This window comes from Microsporum canis, genomic scaffold, assembly GCF_000151145.1.
Source record: "Microsporum canis CBS 113480 supercont1.9 genomic scaffold, whole genome shotgun sequence".
NCBI lineage: Eukaryota > Fungi > Ascomycota > Eurotiomycetes > Onygenales > Arthrodermataceae > Microsporum > Microsporum canis.
The window spans coordinates 319,710-346,401 of NW_003299161.1; the positions used below are offsets into that span (position 1 = coordinate 319,710).

General features: G+C 51.4%; 16 protein-coding genes across 16 annotated transcripts in view; 7 read left to right on the plus strand and 9 right to left on the minus strand.

Moving 5' to 3' along the window:
• MCYG_08583 (conserved hypothetical protein) overlaps window positions 1–490 on the minus strand; it is a gene marked incomplete at both ends in the record, with an annotated part of 1,871 nt that extends 1,381 nt beyond the window's left edge. The window contains 3 exons of the mRNA XM_002842706.1: window positions 29–195; window positions 262–346; window positions 407–490. Of these exons, the coding sequence (XP_002842752.1) occupies window positions 29–195; window positions 262–346; window positions 407–490 (336 nt within the window). The remainder of the gene's footprint in view (window positions 1–28; window positions 196–261; window positions 347–406) is intronic.
• Window positions 491–1,597: 1,107 nt separating this feature from the next.
• Window positions 1,598–2,369, minus strand: MCYG_08584 (3-oxoacyl-[acyl-carrier-protein] reductase; the record flags this gene model as incomplete). Its single annotated transcript, XM_002842707.1, has 2 exons — window positions 1,598–2,009; window positions 2,083–2,369. The coding sequence occupies 2 exons, from the start codon at window positions 2,367–2,369 to the stop codon at window positions 1,598–1,600; spliced, it is 699 nt and encodes a 232-aa protein (XP_002842753.1).
• A 404-nt stretch (window positions 2,370–2,773) lies between these two features.
• On the minus strand, window positions 2,774–4,513 carry MCYG_08585 (proline-specific permease; the record flags this gene model as incomplete). The annotated part of the gene is made up of 2 exons (XM_002842708.1): window positions 2,774–2,799; window positions 2,881–4,513. The coding sequence occupies 2 exons, from the start codon at window positions 4,511–4,513 to the stop codon at window positions 2,774–2,776; spliced, it is 1,659 nt and encodes a 552-aa protein (XP_002842754.1).
• Window positions 4,514–5,225: 712 nt separating this feature from the next.
• Window positions 5,226–5,756, plus strand: MCYG_08586 (conserved hypothetical protein; the record flags this gene model as incomplete). The annotated part of the gene is made up of 1 exon (XM_002842709.1): window positions 5,226–5,756. The coding sequence occupies one exon, from the start codon at window positions 5,226–5,228 to the stop codon at window positions 5,754–5,756; it is 531 nt and encodes a 176-aa protein (XP_002842755.1).
• Window positions 5,757–5,800: 44 nt separating this feature from the next.
• On the minus strand, window positions 5,801–6,217 carry MCYG_08587 (conserved hypothetical protein; the record flags this gene model as incomplete). The annotated part of the gene is made up of 2 exons (XM_002842710.1): window positions 5,801–5,950; window positions 6,095–6,217. 2 exons carry the CDS (start codon window positions 6,215–6,217, stop codon window positions 5,801–5,803), a joined length of 273 nt encoding a protein of 90 aa, XP_002842756.1.
• A 1,000-nt stretch (window positions 6,218–7,217) lies between these two features.
• Window positions 7,218–8,646, plus strand: MCYG_08588 (lolT-1; the record flags this gene model as incomplete). The annotated part of the gene is made up of 2 exons (XM_002842711.1): window positions 7,218–7,323; window positions 7,379–8,646. The coding sequence occupies 2 exons, from the start codon at window positions 7,218–7,220 to the stop codon at window positions 8,644–8,646; spliced, it is 1,374 nt and encodes a 457-aa protein (XP_002842757.1).
• A 701-nt stretch (window positions 8,647–9,347) lies between these two features.
• Window positions 9,348–11,076, plus strand: MCYG_08589 (uncharacterized protein; the record flags this gene model as incomplete). The annotated part of the gene is made up of 5 exons (XM_002842712.1): window positions 9,348–9,421; window positions 9,500–9,854; window positions 9,908–10,253; window positions 10,303–10,774; window positions 10,845–11,076. The coding sequence occupies 5 exons, from the start codon at window positions 9,348–9,350 to the stop codon at window positions 11,074–11,076; spliced, it is 1,479 nt and encodes a 492-aa protein (XP_002842758.1).
• A 190-nt stretch (window positions 11,077–11,266) lies between these two features.
• On the minus strand, window positions 11,267–13,062 carry MCYG_08590 (will die slowly; the record flags this gene model as incomplete). Its single annotated transcript, XM_002842713.1, has 3 exons — window positions 11,267–12,202; window positions 12,267–12,430; window positions 12,489–13,062. The coding sequence occupies 3 exons, from the start codon at window positions 13,060–13,062 to the stop codon at window positions 11,267–11,269; spliced, it is 1,674 nt and encodes a 557-aa protein (XP_002842759.1).
• Window positions 13,063–13,700: 638 nt separating this feature from the next.
• Window positions 13,701–15,275, plus strand: MCYG_08591 (inositol phosphosphingolipids phospholipase C; the record flags this gene model as incomplete). The annotated part of the gene is made up of 1 exon (XM_002842714.1): window positions 13,701–15,275. The coding sequence occupies one exon, from the start codon at window positions 13,701–13,703 to the stop codon at window positions 15,273–15,275; it is 1,575 nt and encodes a 524-aa protein (XP_002842760.1).
• A 287-nt stretch (window positions 15,276–15,562) lies between these two features.
• On the minus strand, window positions 15,563–16,629 carry MCYG_08592 (thiazole biosynthetic enzyme; the record flags this gene model as incomplete). Its single annotated transcript, XM_002842715.1, has 2 exons — window positions 15,563–16,218; window positions 16,278–16,629. 2 exons carry the CDS (start codon window positions 16,627–16,629, stop codon window positions 15,563–15,565), a joined length of 1,008 nt encoding a protein of 335 aa, XP_002842761.1.
• A 1,197-nt stretch (window positions 16,630–17,826) lies between these two features.
• Window positions 17,827–18,582, plus strand: MCYG_08593 (conserved hypothetical protein; the record flags this gene model as incomplete). Its single annotated transcript, XM_002842716.1, has 2 exons — window positions 17,827–18,451; window positions 18,500–18,582. The coding sequence occupies 2 exons, from the start codon at window positions 17,827–17,829 to the stop codon at window positions 18,580–18,582; spliced, it is 708 nt and encodes a 235-aa protein (XP_002842762.1).
• A 26-nt stretch (window positions 18,583–18,608) lies between these two features.
• On the minus strand, window positions 18,609–20,246 carry MCYG_08594 (retrograde regulation protein 2; the record flags this gene model as incomplete). Its single annotated transcript, XM_002842717.1, has 1 exon — window positions 18,609–20,246. The coding sequence occupies one exon, from the start codon at window positions 20,244–20,246 to the stop codon at window positions 18,609–18,611; it is 1,638 nt and encodes a 545-aa protein (XP_002842763.1).
• Window positions 20,247–20,377: 131 nt separating this feature from the next.
• MCYG_08595 (conserved hypothetical protein) lies at window positions 20,378–22,116 on the plus strand (the record flags this gene model as incomplete). The annotated part of the gene is made up of 7 exons (XM_002842718.1): window positions 20,378–20,429; window positions 20,463–20,539; window positions 20,605–20,841; window positions 20,870–21,107; window positions 21,129–21,446; window positions 21,518–21,656; window positions 21,729–22,116. 7 exons carry the CDS (start codon window positions 20,378–20,380, stop codon window positions 22,114–22,116), a joined length of 1,449 nt encoding a protein of 482 aa, XP_002842764.1.
• Window positions 22,117–22,914: 798 nt separating this feature from the next.
• Window positions 22,915–23,887, minus strand: MCYG_08596 (proteasome component PRE2; the record flags this gene model as incomplete). The annotated part of the gene is made up of 3 exons (XM_002842719.1): window positions 22,915–23,415; window positions 23,482–23,703; window positions 23,759–23,887. 3 exons carry the CDS (start codon window positions 23,885–23,887, stop codon window positions 22,915–22,917), a joined length of 852 nt encoding a protein of 283 aa, XP_002842765.1.
• Window positions 23,888–24,068: 181 nt separating this feature from the next.
• On the plus strand, window positions 24,069–25,609 carry MCYG_08597 (protein kinase domain-containing protein; the record flags this gene model as incomplete). Its single annotated transcript, XM_002842720.1, has 6 exons — window positions 24,069–24,172; window positions 24,195–24,398; window positions 24,450–24,781; window positions 24,832–25,145; window positions 25,199–25,364; window positions 25,425–25,609. 6 exons carry the CDS (start codon window positions 24,069–24,071, stop codon window positions 25,607–25,609), a joined length of 1,305 nt encoding a protein of 434 aa, XP_002842766.1.
• Window positions 25,610–25,801: 192 nt separating this feature from the next.
• Window positions 25,802–26,642, minus strand: MCYG_08598 (sphingolipid long chain base-responsive protein PIL1; the record flags this gene model as incomplete). Its single annotated transcript, XM_002842721.1, has 2 exons — window positions 25,802–26,134; window positions 26,196–26,642. 2 exons carry the CDS (start codon window positions 26,640–26,642, stop codon window positions 25,802–25,804), a joined length of 780 nt encoding a protein of 259 aa, XP_002842767.1.
• Window positions 26,643–26,692: the final 50 nt, after the last annotated feature.

Below are 26,692 nucleotides of genomic sequence, written 5' to 3' on the forward strand. Positions count from 1 at the left end.
TCTCTCTCGTGTTCATGCGGGACATGACCATCATAACACCATCGTCAATACTCGCAGCACCCGGAATGCTTGAGTGACCACCGCCCTTGATCGAGAACTTGCATTCGTTTTGAGAGAAGAGTTTGATGGCCTGAGAAACTTGTTTGGTGGATTCAGGCGCAAATATACATGCGGGGTCAAGAACGGCGGTTGCGGCTATTTCCTATATGTAAGACACCAAATCTCGTCACGCCAGAAAACGAGAACGTATGAAACACTAACACCAGAAATTATCTTTTTCAGAGCTCCACAACTGGGTATACTTGGTATAGACAGCATCTGGAAAGGCTTCAGAGAGCATTGAACACTAGGGAATGGTGCCAGTATCAGTATCATTGTCCCACCTGTTACCACCAAACAGACATACACATGACGGCGAGGATTCCGTCGTTCTCGCAATTGATAGAGGCACAAAGAACCCAGCAAAGGTGGTTAGCATCAAGGATATCATCCTGCTAGATCCACTTTACAGCACGATTAGAGCTGTACAGCAAGGCGTTCCTCAGAAAAAACAGTGGTGAAAAGCTGCAGTATGAGGGCCTGGTTCTATATATATATATATAGCCCCCCTCCTTTGGCGTGTAACTTCTACGGAAGCTTATATCTTATAATGATGTTCCTGGCTCTCCTCGTAGAACTCAGGCTGGATCTGATAGCTTGGGGTTTCCCAGTAAGAAGCAGCGGTTGGGTATCACAGACGTCTGCCACTCACTTGCTCTGCTCATAAATGAATATGATACAAGAGTAACAAGATAGGTATAATATCGTTCTAAGCTGTTAGATGAGTAACAAGTCGTACTTCAGCTTTTTTATAATAACTGCTAAAGGAAAAAAAAAAGCGTTCTGTTAATAACTAGTTTATCGGCCGGTGGCCAGGCGGGAAGCCGCGATAGCATCTCTGGTAGTGACGATGAAGGATGCCCATCGACCAAGCAAAGCAGAGAAGGTCGTCTATCTTTCGAGTCTTTAGCCAGCTTTTCCTGCTGCCTTTTGTTTTATCAAGATCAACTTTTTCAGAGCCAAAGATGATTATGTAATATAACGCAAAAGTCACGGGATGAGTTCAAAGGATTAATTATAATCCGAAATTCCGAGATGTCCCAGAATTGTTAGTCAGCAGATGTCCAGTTGCTGAAAAGTTGAAGATGAAGACAAGAAATTTCGAGATATTCGAAGAAGAACCAGAGAATTGAAGTCAGTGTGAGCCTTTTTTAGGATGATATCCAGTGGATAGTATGATAAAGATCCATGTTTGATGATACCCAGGCTCTATCACTCAAGTTCTACTGTGTCGACAATGCTAATATCATGTCTGGGAACTCGACGGCTGGGCTCTACACAAGATCAAGAGACCTGAAGGAATTATTGATATTGATAGTCTGCTAGCTGAGAGTATAGCCTAGAAGCTCGTCTATTGGACATCGTCACAGTTGGTGGTGACTACGACATCCTCCCAGTCGTCCAAGACCTGCTTATTCCTCAAGTCCTCGTTGATGTACTGAATCGCATCCTTGCCCAACGGCAACCTCATCGGCAGCTCTCGACTGCCGCATACCCCTCATTTGGTCAAGGCCTGAACGATAACAGTTGCACCCTTGACGGGGTCACCGGCCTGTTTCTTGTTATACGCGTCAAGTCGATCTTTGGCCTCGCCTGTGATGGAAGACAGTTCTGGAATCCGATTCTTGGCTACTGTTCTATTTCCGCTGACGAGGAAGTTGGTTCTGAAGTAACCGGGCTCAATGCAGGTCACATCGATTCCAAAGGGTGAAAGTTCACCCTTCAGGGCCTCGGAGTACAAGGCTATTGCTCCCTTGGCGGCGCAGTATATTCCCACGGAGGCTGAGCCGCGCCACCCGCAGATTGAGCCCAGGTTAGCGATGGTGCCGCTCCGCTGGGCTCGCATGTAGTTATGGAGCCACTGCTCTGATGATTGCCATCTGGCCGAAGACATTTGTGGCAAAACAGCGCTGCACCCCATCTGTACTGCATGGATGTTAGTCTCACCGAAGATCCAGTCTTGGGACTTGCCTTTTGACGTACCTGCATTCCTCGATAGCACCCTCCAGGACATAACCCGCATTGTTGACTAATATATCGATCCGCCCTACACTCTTGATGATGTCGGCAATGGTTGCGTTCAACTGCTCGTCGCTGTCTAGCACATCGAGTCTCTTCGCCATGATGTTCAGCCCCAGCTTCTCGAGGTCTTCGATATTGGAGATGTTACACGCGGTAGCTACGACGGTATCGCCCCGTCTGGCAGCTGCGAGAGCTATCTCTCTCCCGAAACCGCTTGAGCATCCAGTGATCAGCCACACCTTGGACATGGTAAAAATCAGTCACTCAAAGATTGTGGCGTACTTGATTGTGATTTATGACGATAATAACGATGTCAATAAATAGTAACTATCCTCCTTCTATCTCCTTCGTCCTATTTATATCCCTTCTCGTCTTCTTTTCAGCTATTTTTTGTCCCTCCGCACCTGAACATGGTGCTGCAAAGTCCGCGTTAACTCTATTGACCAACAGCAACGCTCTCATTTCATTTGACAGCAAGTAACAAAGTCACGGAAATAAAAAGGATATAAAGGGAGATATCGAAAGAAGACCAGAGATATGGCCGTGATATGATGATGGATATACGGAGATGCCGTTGTATTCAATTCTAGCAACCTACCAACAAAGATCGTCCGTAGATACTACAGCGGTTTCAGCGCATAAGAGGCCGGGATCAAGCAATCCAGAACCAGACCCGTTCTAAGGCAGCAATATCAGCAATCATCAAGGTGAAACCAAGATGAATGGCCCAGATATAAGGCCGTAAGACTATACACTTACGTAGGAAGTTCTTCGCGACCGGCTCTACCCATGTCGTCTCGAGGCTGTCAATGTCTTCCTTGCCGGAGAAGAAGTCCATCTCGTGCAGCTGGACGAATCTGGTGCGGTAAATGAACTTGTAGCTCAGAAACAAGCCTGCAAAGATGGGAATGTCTATGTAAGGGGGTATGAATGTCTTTGCACTGAATTTACCGGGGAAAAATGCATCGAAACCATTGAAGAAGGCTACGACAGTGCAGAACACGACTGCAAACCAGGCAAGGTAGGGCTGGAAAGGAGCCCGATATGGCAGGGCAGAGCGAGGGATGCCCTGGCTGGCCATGCCGTGGTAGAAGCGGATGTAAGTGACTGAGATGGAGGCCCAGATGAGCAGCGTGCTGACGGAGCTGAGGTTGCTGATCCAGAAGAAGACCTCGCTGGCGCTGGAGGTGACGTTCAGGTAGACGAGCAGGCTGAGGGCGGTGGTGACGCCGACGCAGGCGTAGGGGACACCGAACCTCTCGTAGCGGAGGAAGGCGGGCGCCTTGCCGTCCAGGGCGGTGGCGTAGAGCACACGGGTGGCAGCGTAGAAGAAGGTGTTGCCGGCTGAAAATGCAGAGGAGAGAACGACGGCGTTGATTATATGTGGCAGGACGGGGATGCCGCCGTTTGCGATGGCGATGACGAAGGGGCTGGCGCCCACCCCGGGGGCACCGGCCCGGAGAGCATTGAGCAGACGTTCGTCCTCGGACGAGACGCACATGCCCACGAGGAAGATGGCGAGGACGTAGAAGAGCAGGATGCGCCAAAATACCCGGCGGACGGCCTTGGGGATATTCCTGCGTGGGTTCTGCGTCTCCCCCGCAGCGATGACGACCATCTCGCTGCCTCCGTAGCTGAAGGTAGCCTGGATGAAGACCTTCCAGAAGGCGAGGAACCTGCCCAGGGCGCCGGGTCTGAGATACTCTGCCATCGGGCCTGGGCTCTGCCAGTATCGAAAGCCTATGCGGTCATGGGTAGGCGAGCCCCCCAGCATGATGACAAACATGAGGATAATCAGGCCGACGATGGTGGTGAGCTTGACGGCGCCAAAGACGAACTCTGTCTCGCCATAGTACCTGACCGGCATGGCGTTGAGCAGGACGAGCAGCAGCAGGAAGAGGGTGATCCACGCCCACCCGGGGACGGGGTTTGGCCAGTAGTCGATGACGAGGACGCTGGCGCTGATCTCGATGGGCACCCCGATGGCTAGCTGGTACCAGTAGTTCCAGCCCAAGGTGAAGCCCAACGCAGGGTCTACATATCGAGCTGCATAGACCGGAACCGCACCCGGGAGCGGCAGCCAGGTGGCCATCTCGCCCAGGCTGTTGATGACGGCGTACAGGTTGGCGCCCGTGATGAGGTAGGCGAGAAACGCAGAGAGGGGGCCAGCGAGCGAGAGCACCTGGCCGCTGCCCACAAAGAGACCGGTCCCAATCGCACCGGACAGGGCGAGGAACTGGATGTGTCTCGCCTTGAGTTGGCGGTGCAGGGTGCCAACGTTCCTCCGCCCGCGCTCGAGCTCTGCGCGCTTAGGTCCTCGAAGGTCCCCGTCTGCTGCGGCCGGGATGCATCTGCCTGCTTTGGCTTGTTCGCCGTCCTTGATATCGTCCATCCGGCCCTCAAGAGCTGCTTTCGACAGCGGGCTCGGACAAGACAGGAGAACAGGCTTTTGACAGGTTTCGACAGGCCTTCCAGCAGGCTCGGACAGACAGGAGAACAGGCTTCGACAGGCTGCAACCTTCAACGGGGCTCAAGACTGGCGGTTTGCAAGGTTGACTCGATCACATCATCGCCAGGATTCGACGGCTAACCGGCCATCATGATGTGTTGTTATAGTCTATCGATCTCCTGCTTTCTCCTTCGTCCCTCCTTCGTCCTCCCCCCCTGGTCGTGTGATGGCCAGCAAGATGCAACGACAGGGGGGCAAGACGAGACAGATGCAGCTCCGTCGAAGGGAGCATCGCCAATTGGCCAGCCAACCCGGCCTTGCCAGAGACTCGGCGATGTTACATCATTGATATATTTATACACGCTTGTGTGTATATAAACATGTTTGTGTGAGAAGTCGTACCTAAGTAACGTTAGCCGCCACACCAAACAAGGAAAGAAAACAGCCGAGGGGGAAACAAAACTTTTGTATGATAAACAAACCGCTGCTTCTTCATCGAAAGCAGCCCAGGTCGAGAGCGTTTTTGATCCATAAGCATTATTCAATCATCTCTCCGCCGTCTTCTGTATCCCAGCACCGTCTGCAACCCCCCCCTAGTCGCCCAGTATTGTGCCATCGAAGTCGTCCGTCCAAAGTGTAACGACCACCGCGCGGCATGGCGAGACACCTGTCGAAGGAATCCCGGGTCGACATCCTCAGGCTGCGCGCGCAGGGACTGACCTACAAAGAAATCGCCGAGCGCAAGGGCATCACGCACCGCCAGGTCCAGTGGACATGCGAGTCTGGCGATCCGACGCCCAAGAGGCGGAGTGGCCGGCCGTCGCAGCTCTCGCCAGAGCAGGTCAGGACCCTGATCGAGTATGTGTGCGCATCGCCCGAGAACCGCCAGCTCACCTATCACGAACTCGCGACCGTCCTCGAACTGGGAGTCGGGCAGTTCGCCGTCCGCAACGCCCTGTACAATGCTGGCTTTCGTCGTCGAGTCGCGCGGGACGTGAGGAGGGAGGATCATACGCAGGCGGTGCAGACTACGGCAGATATACATACAGATATACATACAGCAGATATACATACGACAGCAGCATCAGCGAATATACATACAGCAGCATCAGCAACAACAGGTGTACAGGCTACAGATATACAGACTACAGCAGCAGACATGCAGAGAGGAGAGAGGATAGAGTAGATTGCTATGGAATCACTTTTCAGCCACCAATAAAACTGCTGCTACTACTCCTCAGGATCAAAGTCTTCATCGTCCATCATCATGCTGCCTCCTCCTGCAACCTTTCCTCCCTTCCTCCCGGCCTCCCTGGTTCGCTCGCTTCCTGGCTCAAAAGACCCGCTAGATGCAGTTCCCCCCTTGGAGGATATTTCACGCTAGGCCCATGTACAATATTATATTAGCCCCATGGCTCTTCGGGCGAGAGAACAGAAGACGCTTGAACCGGGGGGGCGACGGCCATGGATGGATTCTCGTCTCATGATAGATCAGGAACCAACGCAGAGAAAAAAAGAACACACCTGCTTGTCAGGGTCCATGCTGGCGAACCCGCTGTGGTGGCTGCTTTGGCCGCCCTTCCTTGCAATCTCTTCGACCTCCTCATGAGGCCGGTTGGCGAAGTTGGCGGGATTGTAGTCTGCCATGGTGTCCGATATTGAATACCAATATTGATACAATTCGACTCTTACACTCGACTCTTTAACTGCTATTCGACTCTGCCTCCACGATTTTATATACACTTGCTCAGAGGCGAGATGAGGTCATATCTTCATCATAGCCTGCTTCTTTCTGTCATAGGATCCGCAGTGACAGGTTACATACGTTGAATAGGCTTCTGGTCGGCGATAGAGACTTCCTTCTCCCCTGTCCACGAAAAAGGGACCCCAAGCTCCAAGCCGCAGATATACTTCTGCCAGTTCTTTCTACCATGACAGATACACAGTCTCATCCTCTGATCAAGCCTTTTAAAAAGCTTTCGTGGCAAGGAATATCTGCATATCACGTGAAGTTTATAGGCAGGGGAGGTCTTGCAATTACGATTATATATTATATATTGTCATTTGCGGACCAGGGGGGGGTGTTCACTTTTGCGGAGTACTCATCACCTCATCGAGCGGAGCAGGGTGCATACTTCTTACTCTGAAGACCGGAACAGGGTAGTATCCTACGATGCACTCTGGCCGCAGAGCAAATGACATTACTACATCGACTACAACGGACCGGTCAAGAGATTCGATAGAACGCCGGGGAAAAAAACCATCAAAGCCACAGCTCGTCTTCCTGGTCAAACAGCCCAACAATTACGTACCAGAATCGCGGGAAGTTTTGATTCGTTTAGTCTGCTTTCAAACATTTTCTTCCCCGTGGGGTATGAGGAAGGGGCCGTGTGATGAATGTCGAGAATATTCATCCGCTCTAGCCCACCGTCGATTTGTCATAGCCAGCTTTGGACGGGATGAGATGGGAGATATATTAGATGGACGATGGCCCGTGGAAGTCGGTGTCTGAATTGTCAAGAATCAATCGAATTCAAGTGTATATCACCGTTGCTGAACCAGATCATTTTTGCACTGTTGTATCCTTTTGTATCCAAAGTTGAATCAACACTTCCCCTACCATCACACTATCAGTACTTTTTAAGTCATGGGCAGCATTGAGCCTCCTCGTCGCCGCTATGAGCGTACCCCCTTTGGAAGGGAGATGCTGAAGCACTTCTCCATCGATCCCACATACACCGAGCTCAACAATGGTACCGTATCACCGAATAGAAGTAGAGTATAGCATAAAGCTGACATGGGAACTAGGCTCCTTTGGCAGTGTGCCAACAGTCATCATGAACAAGGCACACGAGCTACGTAAACGCTGCGAGGGCAGGCCCTGCTCGTTCTCCAGATACGAATTCCCTGCGTGGCTGGACAAGTCGCGGGAAGCTGTGGCTGAGCTACTCAACGCAACCCCTGAATCCGTTGTCCTGGTTGCCAACGGTTCGACCGCCTCCAACACTGTAATGCGCAACTTCGTCTGGAACGAAGACGGAAAGGACGAGATCATCCAGATAAGCGTCATCTTCGCTCCCCTGAGCAAGATGACCGGCTACGTAGGCGAGCTGAGCCAGGGCAAGGTCAGAACCCGCCAGGTACAGCTCAACTACCCGCTAGAGGACGACGAGGTCGTTGCTCTCTTCAGGGCCGGCATCCAGGCCTCGCGGGACGCTGGGTATCGTCCTCGCCTGGGCATCTTCGACACCGTCTCCTCCACGCCTGCCATCCGGCTGCCGTTCGAGAGGCTGGTCGCGCTCTGCCGTGAGGAGGGCGTCATGAGCTTCGTCGACGGCGCGCACGCTGCCGGACACATGAAGATCGACCTAGCCGCCCTCGACCCAGACTTCTTCGTGACCTGCTGCCACAAATGGCTGTTTGTGCCGCGCGGATGTGCGGCTCTGTACGTGCCCGCCCGCAACCAGTGGATGATCAGGAGCACCCTGCCCCTGAGCCACGGCTTCATCCCGACCCAGGACATCGAACAGGGTAAAGTCGACGGCAAGCTGGCCCAGGCCCTCGCCAGCGGCAAGACCCCCTTCGTCCACAACTTCGAGTTCGTCGCTCCCATGGACAACTTCGGCTACCTCTGCATCCCGGAGTCGATCCGATGGCGCCAGGAGGTCTGCGGAGGCGAGAAGGCCATCCAGACGTACTGCGTCAACCTGGCTCGCGAGGCAGGCCGGCTGATGGCAGACATGCTGGGCACCAAGGTGCTCGATAACAAGTCCCAGAGCGTATCCGCCTGCTGCATGACCAACGTCCTCCTCCCGCTCACCCTCGACGCAGAGAACCCGCCACCGGGCCATTACGTCGTCAGGAGCAAGCCGGGCGTCCAGTTCAGGGTCAGCGACTGGATAATGCGCAAGATGGCCACCGAGTACGAGACCCTGATGCCCGTCTTCTTCTTCCAGGGCTCCTGGTGGACTCGAGGGAGTGCCCAGGTCTATCTCGAGCTCGACGACTTCGAATGGGCCGGCAGGATGCTCCAGGACTTGTGTGAACGAGTCGGTGACGGCGAGTACCTGCTATAGCCCCTGGTTAATGTCTTTTTCCCCCTTTCTTTTCTTTCTTCCTCTCTCTTTTTCCATGATGGTCAACTTTCCAGCAGTGCTGAAGCAGTTCCTGTCAAATCTTTCTCCTTTCATGTAAATATTCCCGCTCTCCTTTTCCTTTCTTCTTCTCTGATGACTCTCTGATGACTCTCATATACCTAGTTAGTACGTAATAAGATTGCAGCTTCAACTTTTCAGAACATACCTCCCGGCCACAGACGAGTAGATATATAGACCATCTTCACTCTACCGTAAAGACAAGCCGAGCGATCCATAGCTTGTTTATCTCGGAGATGATCCCGGCAAGCCGTAAGCTTCGTTCACCAGGCATAGCCCGGGAGAAACAAGCATGTTGCCATCGCCTCTCCGCTAGTTACATGGTAGATATCCATGGCCACCGCTTCAATCGCTCTGCTCGTATCTATAATGTCTTGCGCACTCGGTAAAGAGACAGGCTTCTTCTCCACAGTTTTCCCCAGAGCAGTTACATACTATGAAGTATGTAGTGGAGATGTGCATGCTGGGCTGTCCAATCCTTGCTCTAGCACGCCCGTTAGCTGGTTTGATATCCCTGTGAGGACGCGGGGGAGCACATCGCACCTCGATATACAAAGTACTCCAGAGCAGGACAAGTCTTGCTCGGGGCATAAACCCTCGATATTGACTTGTATCCGGCCGCGATGGGCTTCATCACGAAGATGGAGAATCTGCTGCGGCTCAACCGCCCCGAGACGCAAAACTTCTTCATGGGATGGTAACTAGACATCCTCCCTCCCCCTTTGATGCATTATGACCCGACAAAGACAACGCTCACCAAAGACACACTGTGAAGGGTCCTATTCTGTGCTCCAGGCATATACGTCGCCGTCATCGGCCTGGGGGCTGGAGGAGGCAAACCGAGCTCTGCGCAGGTCGCCTCGTTGACGAATGTGATCATCTACGGCCTCTTCACCATCTGCGGCTGGTTTGGCGGCGCGGCGCTGAACATCCTCAAGCCCAAGCTGAGCGTCATGATCGGGTCGGTGGGATACCCTCTGTACGTCGCTGGCCTCTGGTACTATGATCGGACAGGCCACAGCTGGTTCCCCCTGTTCGCCGGTGCCGTCCTGGGCTCTCTCTGCGGCCCCCTGTGGACGACGGCGGCCTTTATCCAGTTTGCCTATCCCCAAGAGAAGGACAAGGCCAAGGTGAGTCTCGATGTCTTCATATATATACATTATTATATACTGACGGGTACTAGTTCATCAGCGTGCAGTGGATACTGAGGTCGGCCGGGGCGACGGTGGGAGCCATCATCGCCCTTTCAGCCAACTTCCACCAGCAAAAGGCCGTGGGAGTATCGAGTGCTGTCTACGGCACCTTCACGGCCATCCACTGTCTGCCCTTCTTCATCGCCCTCTTCTTCCTCGTCGACCCGCAAAAGGTCGTCCGCAAGGATGGGACTCACATCGCCATCTTCAAGCCCACCAGGCTCTCTGTCGAGCTCAAGGCCATGGCCAAGTCTTTTTTTGACCCCAGGATTGTCATTCTCTTCCCTGCCATCCTGGGCTGCGAGATGTCCCTTGCTCTTGTTAGCAGTATCAACGGTTAGTCTGGTATCTTGCCTTGGTTATATATGCGGCTGACAAATGGCAGCCTTCTATTTCAACCTCAGGACCCGATCCCTGAACAATCTGGCCTTTCATTCGATCCAGATGTTCATGCCCTGGATCATGGTCTTCGTCCTGGACAGCCGTCGAATCAAGAGCCGCAAGAGCAGAGGTTTCATCGGCGTTGCCTTCATCGGAGCCATATCTCTCGGTGCCAGCGCCGGACTCTACGCCTGGCTCGACATCAACAGCGTCGGCTCTCTCAAGAAACCCCTGGCCAAGGACTGGACGGATCCCGAGTTTGGCGGCATGTTCACCCTCTTTCTCCTGTTCGGAGCTATCTACGCTGCCTACCAGATGACCATTGAATGGGTCGTCAGCGCTCTAACCAACGATCCCTCTAAGCTGGCGCAGTTTGGAGGAATCTTTAAGGGGACGCTCAGCTTGGGCATCTGTCTCTCTTTCGTCATGGCTGCTGAAAATGTGCCCTTCGTAGGCCAGCTGTCCCTGCAGTTCTCGTAAGTTGGCTCTCCCTCTCTCCCTCTCTCATCTTATCACCTACCGATGTATTTTTGCTGACCGGAACAGTCTCTACATCATCGGAGTGATTGGTATGATATACGTCTTGATCGTATATGTCAAGGAGACCAACTACTTCACCGAGGAGAATGTCATCGCTCCGCTGAGTGTCGAGGAGCAGGCCAGAGCCGCCGGCCTCGTCACCGATGAACAGACCCAGTCCGAAGCTGCTAAGCACAAGGCCACTGGCATGAACGCCAAAGACGACAAACAGGAACTTGAAATCTCAGTCGCTGCCTAAATTTTCCAGATAGAATACATATCTGATCGGACTGGTTCCGGTGCTGGTTCACCGTATATGTGTGTGTATATATATATATCTGAGCCAAACTTGTATAATATCAAGTAACATGGCGACGGCTTTTATGTAGATAGAGAATCAGATGAACTGTGGTATCATAGAGCATGGTCAAACTGTTGTACACTTCCAACTATCCCATAACCAAGTCGCCATCGCTGTCCGTATTGACGCCCGGCTTCTCCATCGTGGCCTGCCCGTCCTCTATATCTGAGGCATCAACCCCTTCTACCTTGACCGTGTTCTCCTCAGCGGCCTCTTCACCATCGTCTCTGTCCTCCACAGGAGCTTCACTCCCTTGATCGTCCTCCGTTTGTTGCCTTGTCGTCTGCCCCCCGTCATCCTCCACCTCCTCCCATATCCTAACGGTTCGATCCAGGCCACAGCTCGCCATCAGTCTCTTCTGGTCCATACTAGGCGGGGAGAAGGCGTCAACCCCCAGCACAACGTCAGAATGCCCGTCCAAGGTAAGTAATATATTTTTGGTTGTGACATCCCAGCATAAAATTCTGCCATCCTCGCTCCCGCTGGCAGCATAAGCGTACTCCTTCGCGCTGTTGGTGTGCTGATCTTCTGATCTTTCACGGGGAGGATTGGATGCCTGTCGATGTCCATACAACCCGAATGTGCCTGCTATGCTGTACTTTTCGTTGGTGTGCCCTTGGTAGGTCTTTATGCAGCGTCCTTCAACGTAGTTCCACAGTCGAACGCATCCATCCAGAGACCAGGCTAGAATGAACTTGCCATTGGGAGAGAACTTGACGGAGGCGACCGGTGGGTTATCTTCGTGGACCAGGGTCCGTAGGCATTGGCCAGTTGCAGAATCCCATATTCGAACTAGACCGTCGCCGGCACAGGATACTATGAGCGTGCCGTCCCGGACGAAGTCGACGCCTGCAACCGGATCCGAGTGTGCGGGCAGAGAACGCATTATTCTAGCAGATCGTACGTCCCAGATGAAGACCGCTTCATCGTATGAACCGCTGACAAGCATGTTTCCCTTGGGAGAAAATGCGATGGAATAGACATAATTATGATGGCCGACAAATGGATTGGGATATGGTTTCCCCTGCATGGTAGGAACTGTTAGCAAACCGATCGAGCAGAACTGCAGCTATATAGAATCAACGAACCGTAATAACATTCCAGAGCCGTATCGACTTATCGTCCGAGCCGGAGGCAATGGTCTCTCCATCCGGACTCCAAGATATAGTAGAGATCCCTGCCAGGTGTCCTTCAAAGGTGTGGATCAGGCTTCCTGTTGCCGTATTCCATATTTTAATCGTGGCATCGGCAGCTAGTCCATGAGGTTAGTGGAGATGCCACTGAAGTTAGAGAGCAGAAGCCAGTCTTACAGCAACTTGCTACCATCGTCCCATCGGGCGAGAATTTCACGGCAGAAACCCCCCGCTGATGGCCCTTTAACACAAACTTCTCCTGATAATGCAGTCTTTCTGGCTGAGGCGTCGGCTGAGGTGTCTGTTCCTTGGGAGTCCCATCGCGTCTCCGAGCTTTACGCCCTTCACCCTCCGATTCACTCTCTGTGAATTCCCGCCCCCGGTTATCCTTTGACCCAGGATTGGACTCATCTGCTCTTCTCTCCTTGGACATCGACCTTGACCTACTCCTTGCACCGCGAGAGTGAGACCGTGATCGTGATGGTGACCGCGAATGAGACGCGGGCCGAGACCGCCACGACGCCCGTACATCCCCCGCCAGTTCATCGTCGCTGCCTGACGCACTTCGCGACCGTGACGACTGCTTATCAGGACGATAGCTCGGTGAGTGCTGCCGTGAATCTCTGTTCCAGCTGCCCCTTCGCCGCTCAATGTCTGCGTTGCCTGCTAGCTCGTCCGAGGAACCGTCGCTGGATCGTGGACTGCCATCATCCAGTCTGCGTTTCTTCGTCGGAGGGACCTGTTCATCCATCGCTGAAACCTCTCTCCCTTCGCCTCGTCTTCCTCCCTTTCTTCTCTTTCTTCTCGTTTTCTTCTCGAGATTGATAATGGCAGAATTAAGCTTTCATTCTGAAATAGCCAATCAAATCGCATTATCTAAAAGCGGTCAGTAAGTGTTTATTTGTGTCACATGACATGCGGCTCTATTTAAGGGTATTAGGTAATCAATACAAGAAGCGCGCTGAAACAGCTTTTACAGTGCGGGCTTGACGGGATATAGAATATGTATAGGTAAAGATGTATAGATAAAGACATAGGATATGCTAGCTGCCTATACCTATAAGTATAGACTTGGCCGTCTTTTTGGTGCGTGAACGAGGAGTGATCACGTGATACGCGGCTCTCAGAACATTTTGATAAGCCGAAAAAGGAAATAAAGAACGACTTTGGGAAATTCTTTGCATCTTCAGGGAGTTTTTTCGCTTCTTAGAAGTATTGCGGTGTGATTACCGTCGCGAAGAAGGCAAGACATATTCTGCGCAGTATACATCAGCCTCTCCAGCCCCTGATACAACGGTGGCCGCCAATTCCTCGCACGGGCGACACGATCAAACGACCCAGTTGTGGGGAACCGGTGTTTCGCGCGCCCGTTCGAGCCCATCGTCAACCATGACCACCCAGCAGCATAGCGATGAGTCGCCGCATAAAATCAATATCATCAGCTTCAACTGCTGGGGCTTGAAGTTCATCTCCAAGTACCGACGCGAGAGACTGCTGGAGATCGGTAAACGACTCGCAAATGCCGATTTCCCACCTGAGATAGTTGGGCTGCAGGAATGCTGGACCCAGGAGGATTACAATGCGATCCGTAACGAGACGAGGCATATCCTGCCGTACGGCAAGTTCTACCACAGCGGAATATTCGGTGGGGGACTCGCGATCCTGTCGAAATGGCCCATCGAGGAGAGCAGCATGTTCCAGTACCCGCTTAACGGACGGCCCACTGCGTTCTTTCGAGGAGACTGGTTTGTTGGTAAGGGGGTGGCATACGCGAGGATAAGAATTGGCCCTGGTTCAAAGGACGTTGCTGCTGTCTTCTGCACGCATCTACATGCTCCTTATGAGCGGGAGCCAAACGACTCGTACATCTGCCATCGCACAGCTCAGGCATGGGAGATAGCAAAGCTGATGCGCGGTGCCGCCGAAAGAGGCCATCTTGTCATCGGCCTTGGAGACTTTAACATGCTACCCTTGTCCTTTGCCCATCGCTTGATCACTGCTCACGCGCCGGTGAGAGACGTATGGCGCTACTTGCGACCAGAGTCGTCTATTGGAGCAGCGATTGATGACGTCGAAATCGCGCGCAACAGACCAATTCCAAGCGCAGACTTCAATATACTCGAGAACGGTGCCACCTGTGATGGAGCATTCAATACCTGGCGATGGTCCAAGGAAGATCAGAAGCGGATAGCTCGAGAGGGCCACATCAGTGTTGACGGCAGCCTGCCGGATCCATATGCGAAGAGGCTGGATTATATCTTCGTTGGGAACGGCTCATACCTCAATCACGACGATGATGGCGTTCACTCATCCTCGTCATGGAAATGGAACATCCACTCCGCCCGAGTCGGCATGATGGAACGTCATCCAACACTTCACTGCTCTCTGAGTGACCATTTCTCGGTCGAAGCAACCGTCGTCAGAGCTCACCCACCCGTTCATCAGGCCAAGAGGAAACCATCCAGTCAAACGGACGACGATGAGAATGCCCCCTTCCTACCCATTCAAAGCCATACCGGACCGAACACAGCTATCAATGATTACGCCATATTACGGCAGACCTCTACTCTGCCCCCAGAAGCTACCAAGCAGCCCATCCCCGCCTTATCGGCCGATGTATACGACGATATCCTAGACATGATATCTGTGTACATGATCCGCGAAAGGTTCCAGCGGCGAGCAAGGCTAGGCCATTTCCTCTTCTCAATAGTACTGTCCATCGGATGTTTCATTGGAGTATGGTGGACTCGCCATCGATATGTCTCTTTCATCCTCTGTCTTGTCAGCACGCTCAGTTTGTCCGCTGGTGTTATTGACGGACTGATCGGCGGGTTGTTCGTCAGCAGCGAGATTCGTGCTCTAAAGGAGTTTCAATGGGAGATAAAGAACACTAGAAGGACGGTGCTGGGGCTTGGCCTCGATATAGAGGAGGATCTAAGGTCGCCGAAAAAGAGTGCCTATTGACAGACGGTATACTTTTTGATCGGCGGCTCTCTACTTCTGTTTGTTTGCCTTATGGAAGGACTGCTAGCCCGTAATGACACTAATGATATGACACATATATAAGGGCAGCGAAACTTTTAGATAAATAACTGCTAATGATCGTATATATTGTTTATAGTTTACCTTGGACCACCATAATGGAACTTTTGTCAGACCAGGTATCATTCTCAATACACAATATTCCTCAGCGATCATTCAGTTTTTAGTATCGTCGTCACAAATGAATAAATACATTTCGAGAGGAGCACTTATGCGGAGCACTCCTTCTTTCTCTCCTCAAAGACCTCGAGGGCAACCTCGGCCGCCTTGAGACCACTGAGCATCATGGCGGAGAAAATGGGGCCCATACGGTGCCATCCATCGATCTCCGAGAGTTCCATTCCACCGATGATCAAGCCCTTGGTGACTTCACGGGTGTTCTTGACGATGGCCTCCTCGGCAGAATTCATGTCCAGACCCTTCATGCCACCAAGCTTCTCGAGAGCAGACATGGAGACAAGACGCTTGGCGCAGAAAGCTCCGAATGGGCCATCGTGGCCGGTGGTGCTGATGATCAGAGGAGCGTTGATGGTGTTGGGGTCCATGCAGGAATGATCGTCGTGGTGCTGGGTGACCAGGGTCCAGTTGGTGACGACACCGGCAATCTGGAAGCCAGAGGCCTCAGAGGCGCGGGGGCGGGTGATGAGGTCCTCGACGCAGGTAGCGTTGAAGAGCTTGATGTTGGGGAAAGAGAGGACCTTGGAGAGAAGGGTAGAGGTGAAGAGGGCGGCGTGCTTGATGACGACGAGGTTGGAGTTGCTGGCATCCTCCTCGTACGGGACACCCAGGTCGTCGAGGAAGCGGTGGGCAGGCTTCCTCAGGACCATGGCCGAGAAGAGCTGGCCACCGAGCCAGGCACCACCGCCTATTCCTCGTTAGTCATTGGCCGCGTTATTTCCTATGATGGTAGAGGGGATGACGTACCAGGAGAGACGGAGGCTTCGATGAGAGCAATCTTCAGGTCAGGACGGGCCTTGCCGAGGACATAGGCGGTGCTCAGGCCGCAGGAGCCGGCACCAACGATGACGATGTCACTCTCAGCGTAGGTGTCCATGTCCTTGAAGTAGCGGCTGGTCATGGCACGGGAGACCTGGCTCTCACGGATGGGAGCAAACTTGAAGTCCTCCCACTTGCCGGCAAAATCGTCCAGGAGAGCATAGCCGGAGCCAGAGTTAGACTGGGCCAAGGTGTTACCCTCACCGGCGAAGTTGTCTCTCACGACATTGCCAACAGAGGCCACAGTCTCAGTGAGGGTTGCAGTTGGTGGAGGAGCCATCTTTTCTTTTAATTCAACGAATTGGTCACGATGGAAGAAGACTAGACGAGGTTAGACTATCCCAACAGCAGTGTATATCCTCCCTCTGGAGATAAACAGAGGGAAGATAGGGAGGGAAGAGGAGGGGGAAGAAGCATGATCCTTTCGCTGGTATTATCCAGATCAAGTTCGGACCGTATAATTTCAGAACGAAGTCCATGAGCAGTCATCCCCGCCATTGAGGCCATCTCTCTTCTTTCACCATACGAAGACAGGACGAAGAGTTGGATGGCCAGCATACGGTAAAGACGAAGTCATACAGGACAACGAACACCGGTTCATGCACACGATTGTTGATACCTTGACCATGCATTGGATGTTCTTCCCAGCATCTGGGGATTCATGACCTCCATCTTATGAGAGAGATGTACCGGTCTTGATATATCGTCGGCCTATACGGGTGGTCAGTAACTGCACGGAAACAGCAGGGAGAAAAAGTCGACGAAGAGTCACCTGTGAGTCTCGATATCGAGGTACTATGGAAAGAGATGGAAGCAACTTGACACTGACTTCTCAGACTACGAAGTTGATATCTTGATGAGATGAAGAAGAAGAAGAAGAAAACCTGCCGCGGGGTTTTTTGTCTCTTTTTATAAAAACTAACCTGGTGGGGGGTTTAGTCATCCAACATCAGGGATGTTTTATTGATATAAGAAGTATGCATACTATGTATATAGAAGAGACAAGATTTCCTCTTTTCTTTTCTTCTTCTTATTATATGACAGAATGAACAAGGACAGGGAGTAAGAGGTTGTCCCCAGTCAAAAAGTTAGACGGAGCTTGCCCGGTTGTCTCTTGAAGAGGTGAAGAAGATGGCTATACCACAGTAGATACGACTGTGGGAAGCGCTAAGATGCTAGCTTTCGCTTCACTGGCCCATTAGCAGCTGGATAATATCTATTAGTGAGAGTTTCTGGTGATGGTTAGTCGGGTTATCAGAGCTCTGGTGGCCTGCTTCACTGCTGAAGATGAAGGTGGTGGCTGTATAGATCTATAAAGACATATCATGTCACCGTTGATTGTGTGAAGCAAGGAAGGATGCCAGTCTATATATTTGCCATAGACATGGACTCTCTCGAGATCTAAAATCCTTTTCTATCAGACATCCACATTGATCTTGCTACTATCCCTAACCCCTGCACGTCATTACCAGGGATCATGTCCTTTACTCACAGCGATTCAGACACAGAAGTGGATAGGAGTACCACCAACCCAGCAGCTGCGGAAGATGACGGAGCCGCTGTCATTGCAGAGCTGGAGGCCGCCATGGCTGCCAACCCAGGCTTGAGACCCGTAACCCCCCAGCCGGCAGAGTGGGAGGATTACGATACCATCCTTGCCCAGAACCCAGACATCGCCAACCCTGTTCCGGGGCGGAAGAAGGAATTCTTCCTGTCCAAGGATAGGTGGGAGTGTGGCCATGAGGGAGATCCCGTCGAGACTGCCATAGAGCGTGATGCCTCGCGGGGTGACGAGCCGACCATCCTCGTTAACGATGTCAGAGGCATATGTGGGGCTTGTATGGATAAATGGCGGAGACTCGAGTCTGGCGGACCGCAGCCAGCAGCTCAAAACAGTTCGTCTTCTTCTGGGCTGCCTTCATACGATCAAGCATGGGAAGCTTCAGGTTCTGCCGCCCCTTCACGGGCTCCAGGGCTTCTTCTAGACCTGGACGACTCGGATATGGATAGGAATGGCAGCGAGGATGACTATGACAGCCTGTCCGATGCATCCGAGGGTTTGCTTAGCCCTCCTGCTGGTCCACCGCCGGGCCCTGGTCAAGGTGCTAATGCTTGCTCATAGGGTGATGCGATTTTTTATATTTTTTTAGTTGGGGGGGGGGTTGTTAGATGGGTTTCGATATTTGATACTAGAATTGAAGCCCATGCTTTGGTGCAGGACATCTCAGCGTAAATCTGTAAATTCCGAATGTAGGACCACTAGATGCAGTCCAGCTCAGTCTCTACCTTAAATCTCCAGTCCTCTGCTTTATCAGACTGCATATACTCGTCTTTCTTGCCCGTCCTCTTGATCTTCTTCAACCCTGCGGCGACAGAGTCCCCATCAAACGAAGGATGCTTTGAGTCTGGGATTTTAGCCACTAGATGCAGTATATGCTTGGTGAATCCCTTCTTGGTCTGACGATGAGACAGTCTCGCCGAAAAGGAGATTCTTGGATTATGGCTGCTAACCAGTCCGGATGGATACATGTTGCCTATGAGACCAGCAACGCGCCCGATATACTGACACCACCACGCCTCCTGTACGGTGACTATCGACCGGATCCTCTGTAGAAACCCCTCGTCGCAAGGGGATACATCACCTGTCCATCTGTCAAAGAGGGCAAGACAGAGCATGGCCCGGTCTGAGTGCGAGAGACCGTGGGCGTACGCGAGGATGCCGGTGGTCGTCGAGTGTAGAGCCGTAGCTGCATATGACTCCCGCGGGACGGACGAGTGTATATACATGGAGTTTGCAAGGGACTCGATAAATCCTGTATCTGTGATTGCTCGCGGAGGTGCATAAGGGTTCGAGTTTTCGTTCCCTGCAGCATCCACGGCCGGGATTGCCTGCCGCAGCAGCACAGCAATCTCAGAGGCAGAGCGAGTCTTGAACGGAGAGGTTGCGTGAATGAGCGGATGATGCAGTCGTATTTCGGGAGCCAGCTTGTCGAAGAGGATGCCTTCACGCACTCCTCCCTGGCAGAAGTGAATCTTCTTTATGGATGGGATACTCTCTGCTAGGACATTGATGAGAAAGGCGACGGCAGGCACCTGCGTCGCCCTGCGGGCCGAGACGCCGTATATCGTCAACTGAGAGGACAAGGTACCAATGGCCGCAGACGTGTCGAGGAACTGTGATCTGTCGGTGCTGAATCCGTTCAGGATCGGAATGGGATAAGGGTTGATGGAGGACTGGCTGAGCAGCAGGTATCCCCATCCCCTGAAGCCACCTCCGCTGAGATAAAGATCGAGACCGCCGTCATCCTCCAGTAACTTGGCCCGTAGGCTCGATGGAAGCTCGAGATCAGCCACGGCGCCTCGAAAGCAGCTGAGCATCTCGTCCTTGAGCTGTCGTACCGCCTCCTCTCCCTTTCTCTGCGCTTCATCCAGCCTCCTGGTCAACGCAGCTGCTCCGTACGGGAAACTGATAGACCCGCCAGGATACGACTGGATCTCAGCACTCTCCGGCGTAAACATCATCCACGAGAGCTGTACGCTGCCGCCGCCGAGATCCATGACCAGACCCTCGACGCGGGACAGGCTGGACGCAATCCCCAGCCCTCCGATTCGCCCCTCCTCTTCTTTCGGGAGCATGGTCACCTCCCATCCGGTAGCCTGGTAGATGGCAGATCGGAACTCGGCTGAGTTGGGCGCAGTCCTGGTCGCCTCCGTAGCGAGCACCTGGACATTCGTAGGCGGCACCCCAAAGTCCTGGCAGGTCACCTTGAATCTCAGCAACCGTGAAACAATCTGGTCCCGGACTTCATCTGGAATCGGCCTTCTGGTGCTACCTTCAGCTCCAAACTGCGCGTCATAGAGCGAGATGCCTGCGCGGTCTTGGAAGACCGTAGGCATAATCCGCTGCGTAGCAGCAGACAGATCAGAGATCGAGAAGCGAATTCCGTTACTTATATACTCCGTCAGTCTATCTCTTCACACGGGATACATGCTATAGCATATATTTACCTGCCCATGTCGACGACGGCATGAAGATGTTGGCCGTCTCGAGTGTCTATCGACTTGAACGCTGCGGACGCCATGCTGATAACTATGCCTTGACTTCGAGATAACAAACAACTGATCGGTGTATTTATTCTATTCAACTATCCATATATCATATATGTCACATATATAGTCTATGTCAAGCGGTTTAGTATGGATATAACCTAGGCGGAGATAACTTTTTCCCGCCGTTTTTATACGTCTATTTAAGAGTCGATATTTAATAGTTATATCTTTTCAGCTATCAAATACGTCAATAGAGGTGCCATCGACATATGTTTGTGGTGCTATAGGTCGTGTACGCCTCTATAACTACGCCTATATCCAACATCTACATCCCTACGGACTGGTGAATCCTCATGCAGTCCAAGTCCGACTTGTCCTTTTCATGGATATCCGTCTAGCCTCGCCTTTGCGAGCATCTGTGTATCCTGATGTGTGGATATCAGTCTAGATGCATGAACTCCTTCATATAGAGCGCTTTATGCTTGCACATCTATGGCTGTAGGAGTAACTGTTGGTGCTATGTGCTACAGCAAGGCTCCATACATTCTCATTACTCCATGTGTTTGTACCTCCTGGATCTCTTTCAACGAGTTCAGGATGTATATTACGTCCGTTTCTCGCTTATACCTTTGCTAGACATGTTGCTCTATATCCACGATCTAGAGTCGGGCATCCTAGTACCCCCTCATGGTCCATCATTCTCTAAAGATGTAACCGCCAGACAATGACTCTGGGCTGCATCATTCTGCTGGGGCTCGCTTCCCATATTCCTCCCTACAATTATCAACAGTATGGGGTTTTCAGCAGCCACTTCCCAAGGCCTCACCGCGCCGCCATATCTATTCGCTGCCCTTGTTACCATCGCCCTATCATGGTATTCTGACAAGTACCGGCAGAGAGGTGCGGCCGTTATCTTTTCAACCTCTATAGCTGCCGTGGGCTACGCGATAATGGCGGCTTGTGAGCTGGTTTGGCCCTGCTACTCGGTATTCTTAGCTTCTGCCAGTTTATTTTCCGGGGCAGCGAACCTCGCGCCGTTGGTCATGAGTATGTACCTCGATACGTGAAGGGCAATGCAATCTGTGCTGCAGTCATGTTCACCCAGTGCGTTCTCGCAGTGATATACCGCTGGTTGCTGGCGGGAAAGCACCGCAAGCTAGACGGATTACATGGAACACTGGAAGAGCGAAAGCTAGAGAGCAGCCTTAGGGAGAACGAACGGGTTGCTGGTGGAGAGAATTATGGCCCCAGTCTTGGGTACATTCTTTAGATGAGAGAGAATACCAATGATGATATTTGGACGGAATGAATTCAGCTTCAGAATAATAGACGAATGAAGGCATTCATTGGACACTCTGCTTTCTCTCCGATGAACCCGCCTCGGCCAGTTGAATTGAATTCTCGGGATAACTGCAAAGTCTTCGACTGGGTGCCAGCCTATGCACATGAAGCGCCTTCATCCCCAATAACACAGTTCATTCCAAAGTCGCACGTCTCCATCGTCTCCCATTTCGCCCCATCGCACTTCTCGATTCTTTGCAATCTAGGCACCGCCCCCGCGCTGATCTCATGGCTCATGCAGCGATATTCACCCTTCTCGCAAGCTGTTGGTTCGGCAGGGGTAGGAGTGGCCCTAGTGACGGCCATCATGGCAGCCAGGGCGCTGAAGATTGCAGTGAAACGCATATTGATGTCAAAGTGCCGGATCTTATTTTGACCTATGAAGACTTCTATGAGTGAATGATTTGACTGGGCAAGGAGATAGTACAGGGTTTACCTGTCTATGAGGCCTAAAGTAGACTGTATGTCTGTTGGAGAATGATTCGGAGGGTGTCTCTGATGAGAAGATGAAGGCGTAGAAGACCTCATCCTCGGACTATTTATACCATATCCGACGGATAGAGACTGAAAGAATCTCACCATCTTCTCATGTTACCTGCTCTTCTCGGAGGTCGTTAGCAGTTCATTCATGATATCAAGGTTGACATTCGGTACCCATCCCGTTCCTCTTGTCTAATTGTAGTATACTATAATGAGCTCATCCCTTTCCGAAGCATCTGAGTTGACATGCGCTGTACCACTTTATTGGCGGGTATTATAAGGGACCTGGCATGCTGTCAAAAAGGGGTTAATTCTGGTTTATTGAACTCGAGCTGCTGGAAAGGGTATAAAGAGCCTAGTGAAGTCAGGTATCCTTGCATATGTGCGAGCGTCTCTTTGACATTAAACCCCATATTTCTCCATTTCTACCCAAGGGATAAGTCTTCTAAGAAAAAACTAGTATTAATTACTATGAAGGCTTATGGCTCAAATACTGGTAACATAACCATAGTGCATTTATTTCACAGGCGGCTTGGTGATGATACAATATATTAAGCACCGTAGATTTATCTGAGTCAGTCGTCTATCCATACACCGCGCGTGCATTGAATATAATAAGAAAAGGAGGACAAAGAGATCAGGAGATGAAGGAGGAAGGGAGTATCAATGCAGCATGGAATACATGTTGTCGTCTCTAGTTGACAATATTCTCAGAAACGTTTGAAAACTCGCCCTTCTCTAGCTTGGTGTTCCAGAAAATAGGGTTCGTGTCGCTGAATCCATGTTTCACCCATCCCTCCTCCTTGACGTGGTATAAGTTGATAAAGCCACCAGAGTAGGCATCTCTGTGTGTGGCAGCAAGAATACTTCTAGACCCAAGAGCGAGGGCCTCCTCCTCCGTCAAGTCGTATCGGTACTCCGCATCCAGCACGCCATATGCGAATGTCTGACCAGATCCAACGCAGAACAGGTTTCCTGCTAATCGAGTGCCATCGGAATCGATATAATACAGCGCAGGACCTTCTTCGGGTGTGACACCGGCGCACATAGTCCCCATACTGAGGCCCATTCCCTTGTAGTTGTAGACCAGGTTGGCAAGGATCTTAGAGGCGGCAGCAACGGAGATACGGCGTTTATGTCGGAGCTCGTGAAGACGGCATTGCATGCCCAGGTATGCTAGCCAGTATTGGCAGTCCTAGGAGCATATTAGACGGCCCAAGAACAGTTTTCGTAAGGGGGAAATGAAATGTAGGCGACATACGGCAGCACCACCGGCCATGGTCCCAAGCAGACAGCTGTTGATCTCAATGACCTTCTTGACGGTCTGGCTGGCTATCCAGTTTCCTGCCGTGGCTCTCGAGTCTGTAGCCACAATTATACCCCCCTGGAATCTAAAAGCGAGGGTTGTTGTACCGTGAGCAAGCTTGATAGGGCAATCTGGGTTGGAATGGTCGTCTGTCGTTGCTCGTAGGAAGGCGGATGGCTAAGCAAGGACTGTCAGTATATATAATGGAAAGGAGCTTTACAGACTAGCTCACCCTCTCGATAGGTGGAAGAGAGAATCTGAGAGACAGCGGAGGAGCTCTCTCTAGGACATCTTGCTGCTCGCTCTCATGGTCGCCTTGGAAGCTCGACGGCCGGGCGTACTGGGCGACGAGGGTGTCCATTTTGCTGTCCCAAAGTACAAATATGATTACCAAGCCTAGCAAAACTGAACAAGCTGCAAAAAGGACCGAATATCAGCTGCTGTGAAGGTCGGGAAGATGTTGAAGCTGTTTATTTGTTTGTTCCTTGAGCTTTCTTCGCCTTCTTGAGCTTTCGCGTTCCTTTTGCGGCCTGGGTCACGTGATGATATCGACTTGTCAAATCAACTTTTCGGCTTCACAGCTAGAATACGATGACGGGGAGCTGATGTTTACACTCACCAGCCATGGAGTGTCTACGCCGTTTAAGTAGGTGTCTGTGACATCGCAGGCCAGCTCTTCCAAAGGATTTCTCAAACGTGCCCTATCAAACCATTGATACTAGTAAATCTATCGAAGAAGAGAGACTACCCTTCTATGAGCATGAACAGTTTTACCCTGTTCATATCGGCGAGGTATTCAATTCGAGATATCAGGTGGTTGGAAAACTAGGCTACGGGGCATATTCGACTGTTTGGCTCTGCCATGATCTGGTGTATGTCCATCAGATTCTGATTCCTTAACTGAGATACTAAATGTTTGAAAGGAGGCATAGATATTCAGCAATGAAAATATCAACACAGTTAAGGAGATTCCCGGAAAAGAAACGCGCAGAACTTGTAGCTTACAACCATCTTCAAAAACTCGATTCATCACACCCGGGTACGGTGCATATTCGGAAGCTGTATGATTCGTTTGAGATTTCTGGCCCGCATGGATCTCATCAGTGTTTGATACAGCAACCAATGCATCTAAGTATTCTTGAAATGATGGATTTAAACCCTGAACCGCTCAATGCTCCCCTACTGAGAATGATATTGAAACGTCTTTTGAAAGTGCTGGACTTCCTTCACACTGAAGCTGGAATGGTACACACAGGTAGTAGCTATTCTATGCATTGATAGAGATTTACTAATATATACATATAGACTTAAAAGCGGATAACTTGATGCTTACTGTTGAAGACAATTCTATGCTTGAGGATTTTGAAAAAATAGAGCTAGAAAGCCCGACTCCGAGAAAGGTAATAGATGGGACTCGATCCATATACAGATCTCGCTATTTCACTAGGCCCAAAAATGGCGACTGGGGGTATCCAATGCTATGTGATTTCGGAGAGGCTCGAATAGGAACTATTCATCATACCGGAATGACTGTTCAACCTCATATATACAGAGCCCCGGAGGTAACCCTCGAGATGCCTTGGGGCCCAGCTGTGGATATATGGAATCTTGCTACATTGGTAAGGCTATATTTTGCCATATAATGGATGCATTTACTCATGGTATACGCTAGATCTGGGATCTTTTCGAAGGCAGGCATTTATTCAACGGTGTGACAGATAGGGATGGTGACTATGACCCATTTGCGCATATGGCTCAAATTACTGGATTCCTAGGACCACCTCCAAAAGAGTTTATCCAGAGAAGCAAAACAATCTCACAAGTTTTCGATGCCAATGGTACGCGATTCACCCCGGTTATTTTGTGGGGGATAAATTTCCTAACATTGACTTGTATAGGCAAATGGGTGGCTGATCATTACGAAAAAGTGCCATCTGTATCGTTAGAAGATGTGGAAACCCGTCTAGAGGGGCAGGATAAAGAGTTGTTTTTAAAATTCATCCGATCAATGCTAGAATGGCTTCCGGAAGACCGAAAAACAGCAAAAGAACTTTTGGATGACCCGTGGTTAAATATTGAATGAGGCACTGCAATCGCTATATTCTTTTATTAAGTACACCTACTAACCTTTGCTCTGCGGCGACCGGCATGGTATTAAATAATATATAATGAGCCTCGACTGACTATAGAAGTGCTGATCCAATGCTAGGCCTCGACTTTGTTCCCTTGCATAACTTATACCTCTTTTGATCCTTTTTAGAGGGACGACGAGCCCCTAAACCTCCATCTCGTCCTTTGCTGAATCCCCGTTAACGCCATTGCCATTTGCCTGGGTCTGGATCTTCTTGGGGATGAGACCCTCAGAAGCCATGGGGATTGGTTCAAGATCAGGCTCCCACGATGCGAGGTCTGCTTCGGCATCCTCCATTATCTGGCGACTCTCCTCGGTCCGGTCGAATTTGTCTCGACTTTCTCCAGGGACTACAGGAGTATCGTCGATAAGAGAGAGCAGGCGGCGGCCGTGGCGAGCAAGCTGCACTTGCTTCTCAGCCCGCTCGATGGTGGCTGCAAGGTGCAGGTCGAAGGCTTCCTTGAACTTTTGACGGGTCTATAACCATGAGTAAGTGTTCTTCTTTTTTCTTAGGAGCGTGTGAGGAAGAAGGCATTACCATGTTTGTTAACTGGGCTTCCGCAACCAATGCTCGAGCTTCGGCGCGGACAAGTTCCTGCTCAAGGCTGGTGACCTTCGCACCGTCTGGGTCACGCAGCTTATTCTTCTGGATCTCGTCAATAATCTTCGCCTTGTGGTCTCTGGCAGGCTGAACGGAACCCTCTGTGTTCCGGATATGCTTCAGGACGAGCCTTGCGTCCTCCAGGTTATACGAGAACAAGTCCTCCTGCTCTCCGATTTCAGACAGGATGATGCCTAGCTTGTCTGATATCTCGGAGACCGCTGGATCTCCGGTGTTGAACCCCCAGTTTGCCAGTTGAGAAGCCACCTCGACACGGTCACGGCCTGCGTTCTTGTAGGAGCTGATGGCATGGCTCTCCGTCTTGATCATCTTATACAGATCCTTGCTCAGCTCAGGCTGCTGGATGCCTCGCAGCGATGCCATGGTGAAGCGGTGCCTCAATGGCTCTGGCCCAGTAGTATGCCGCGTGCGAT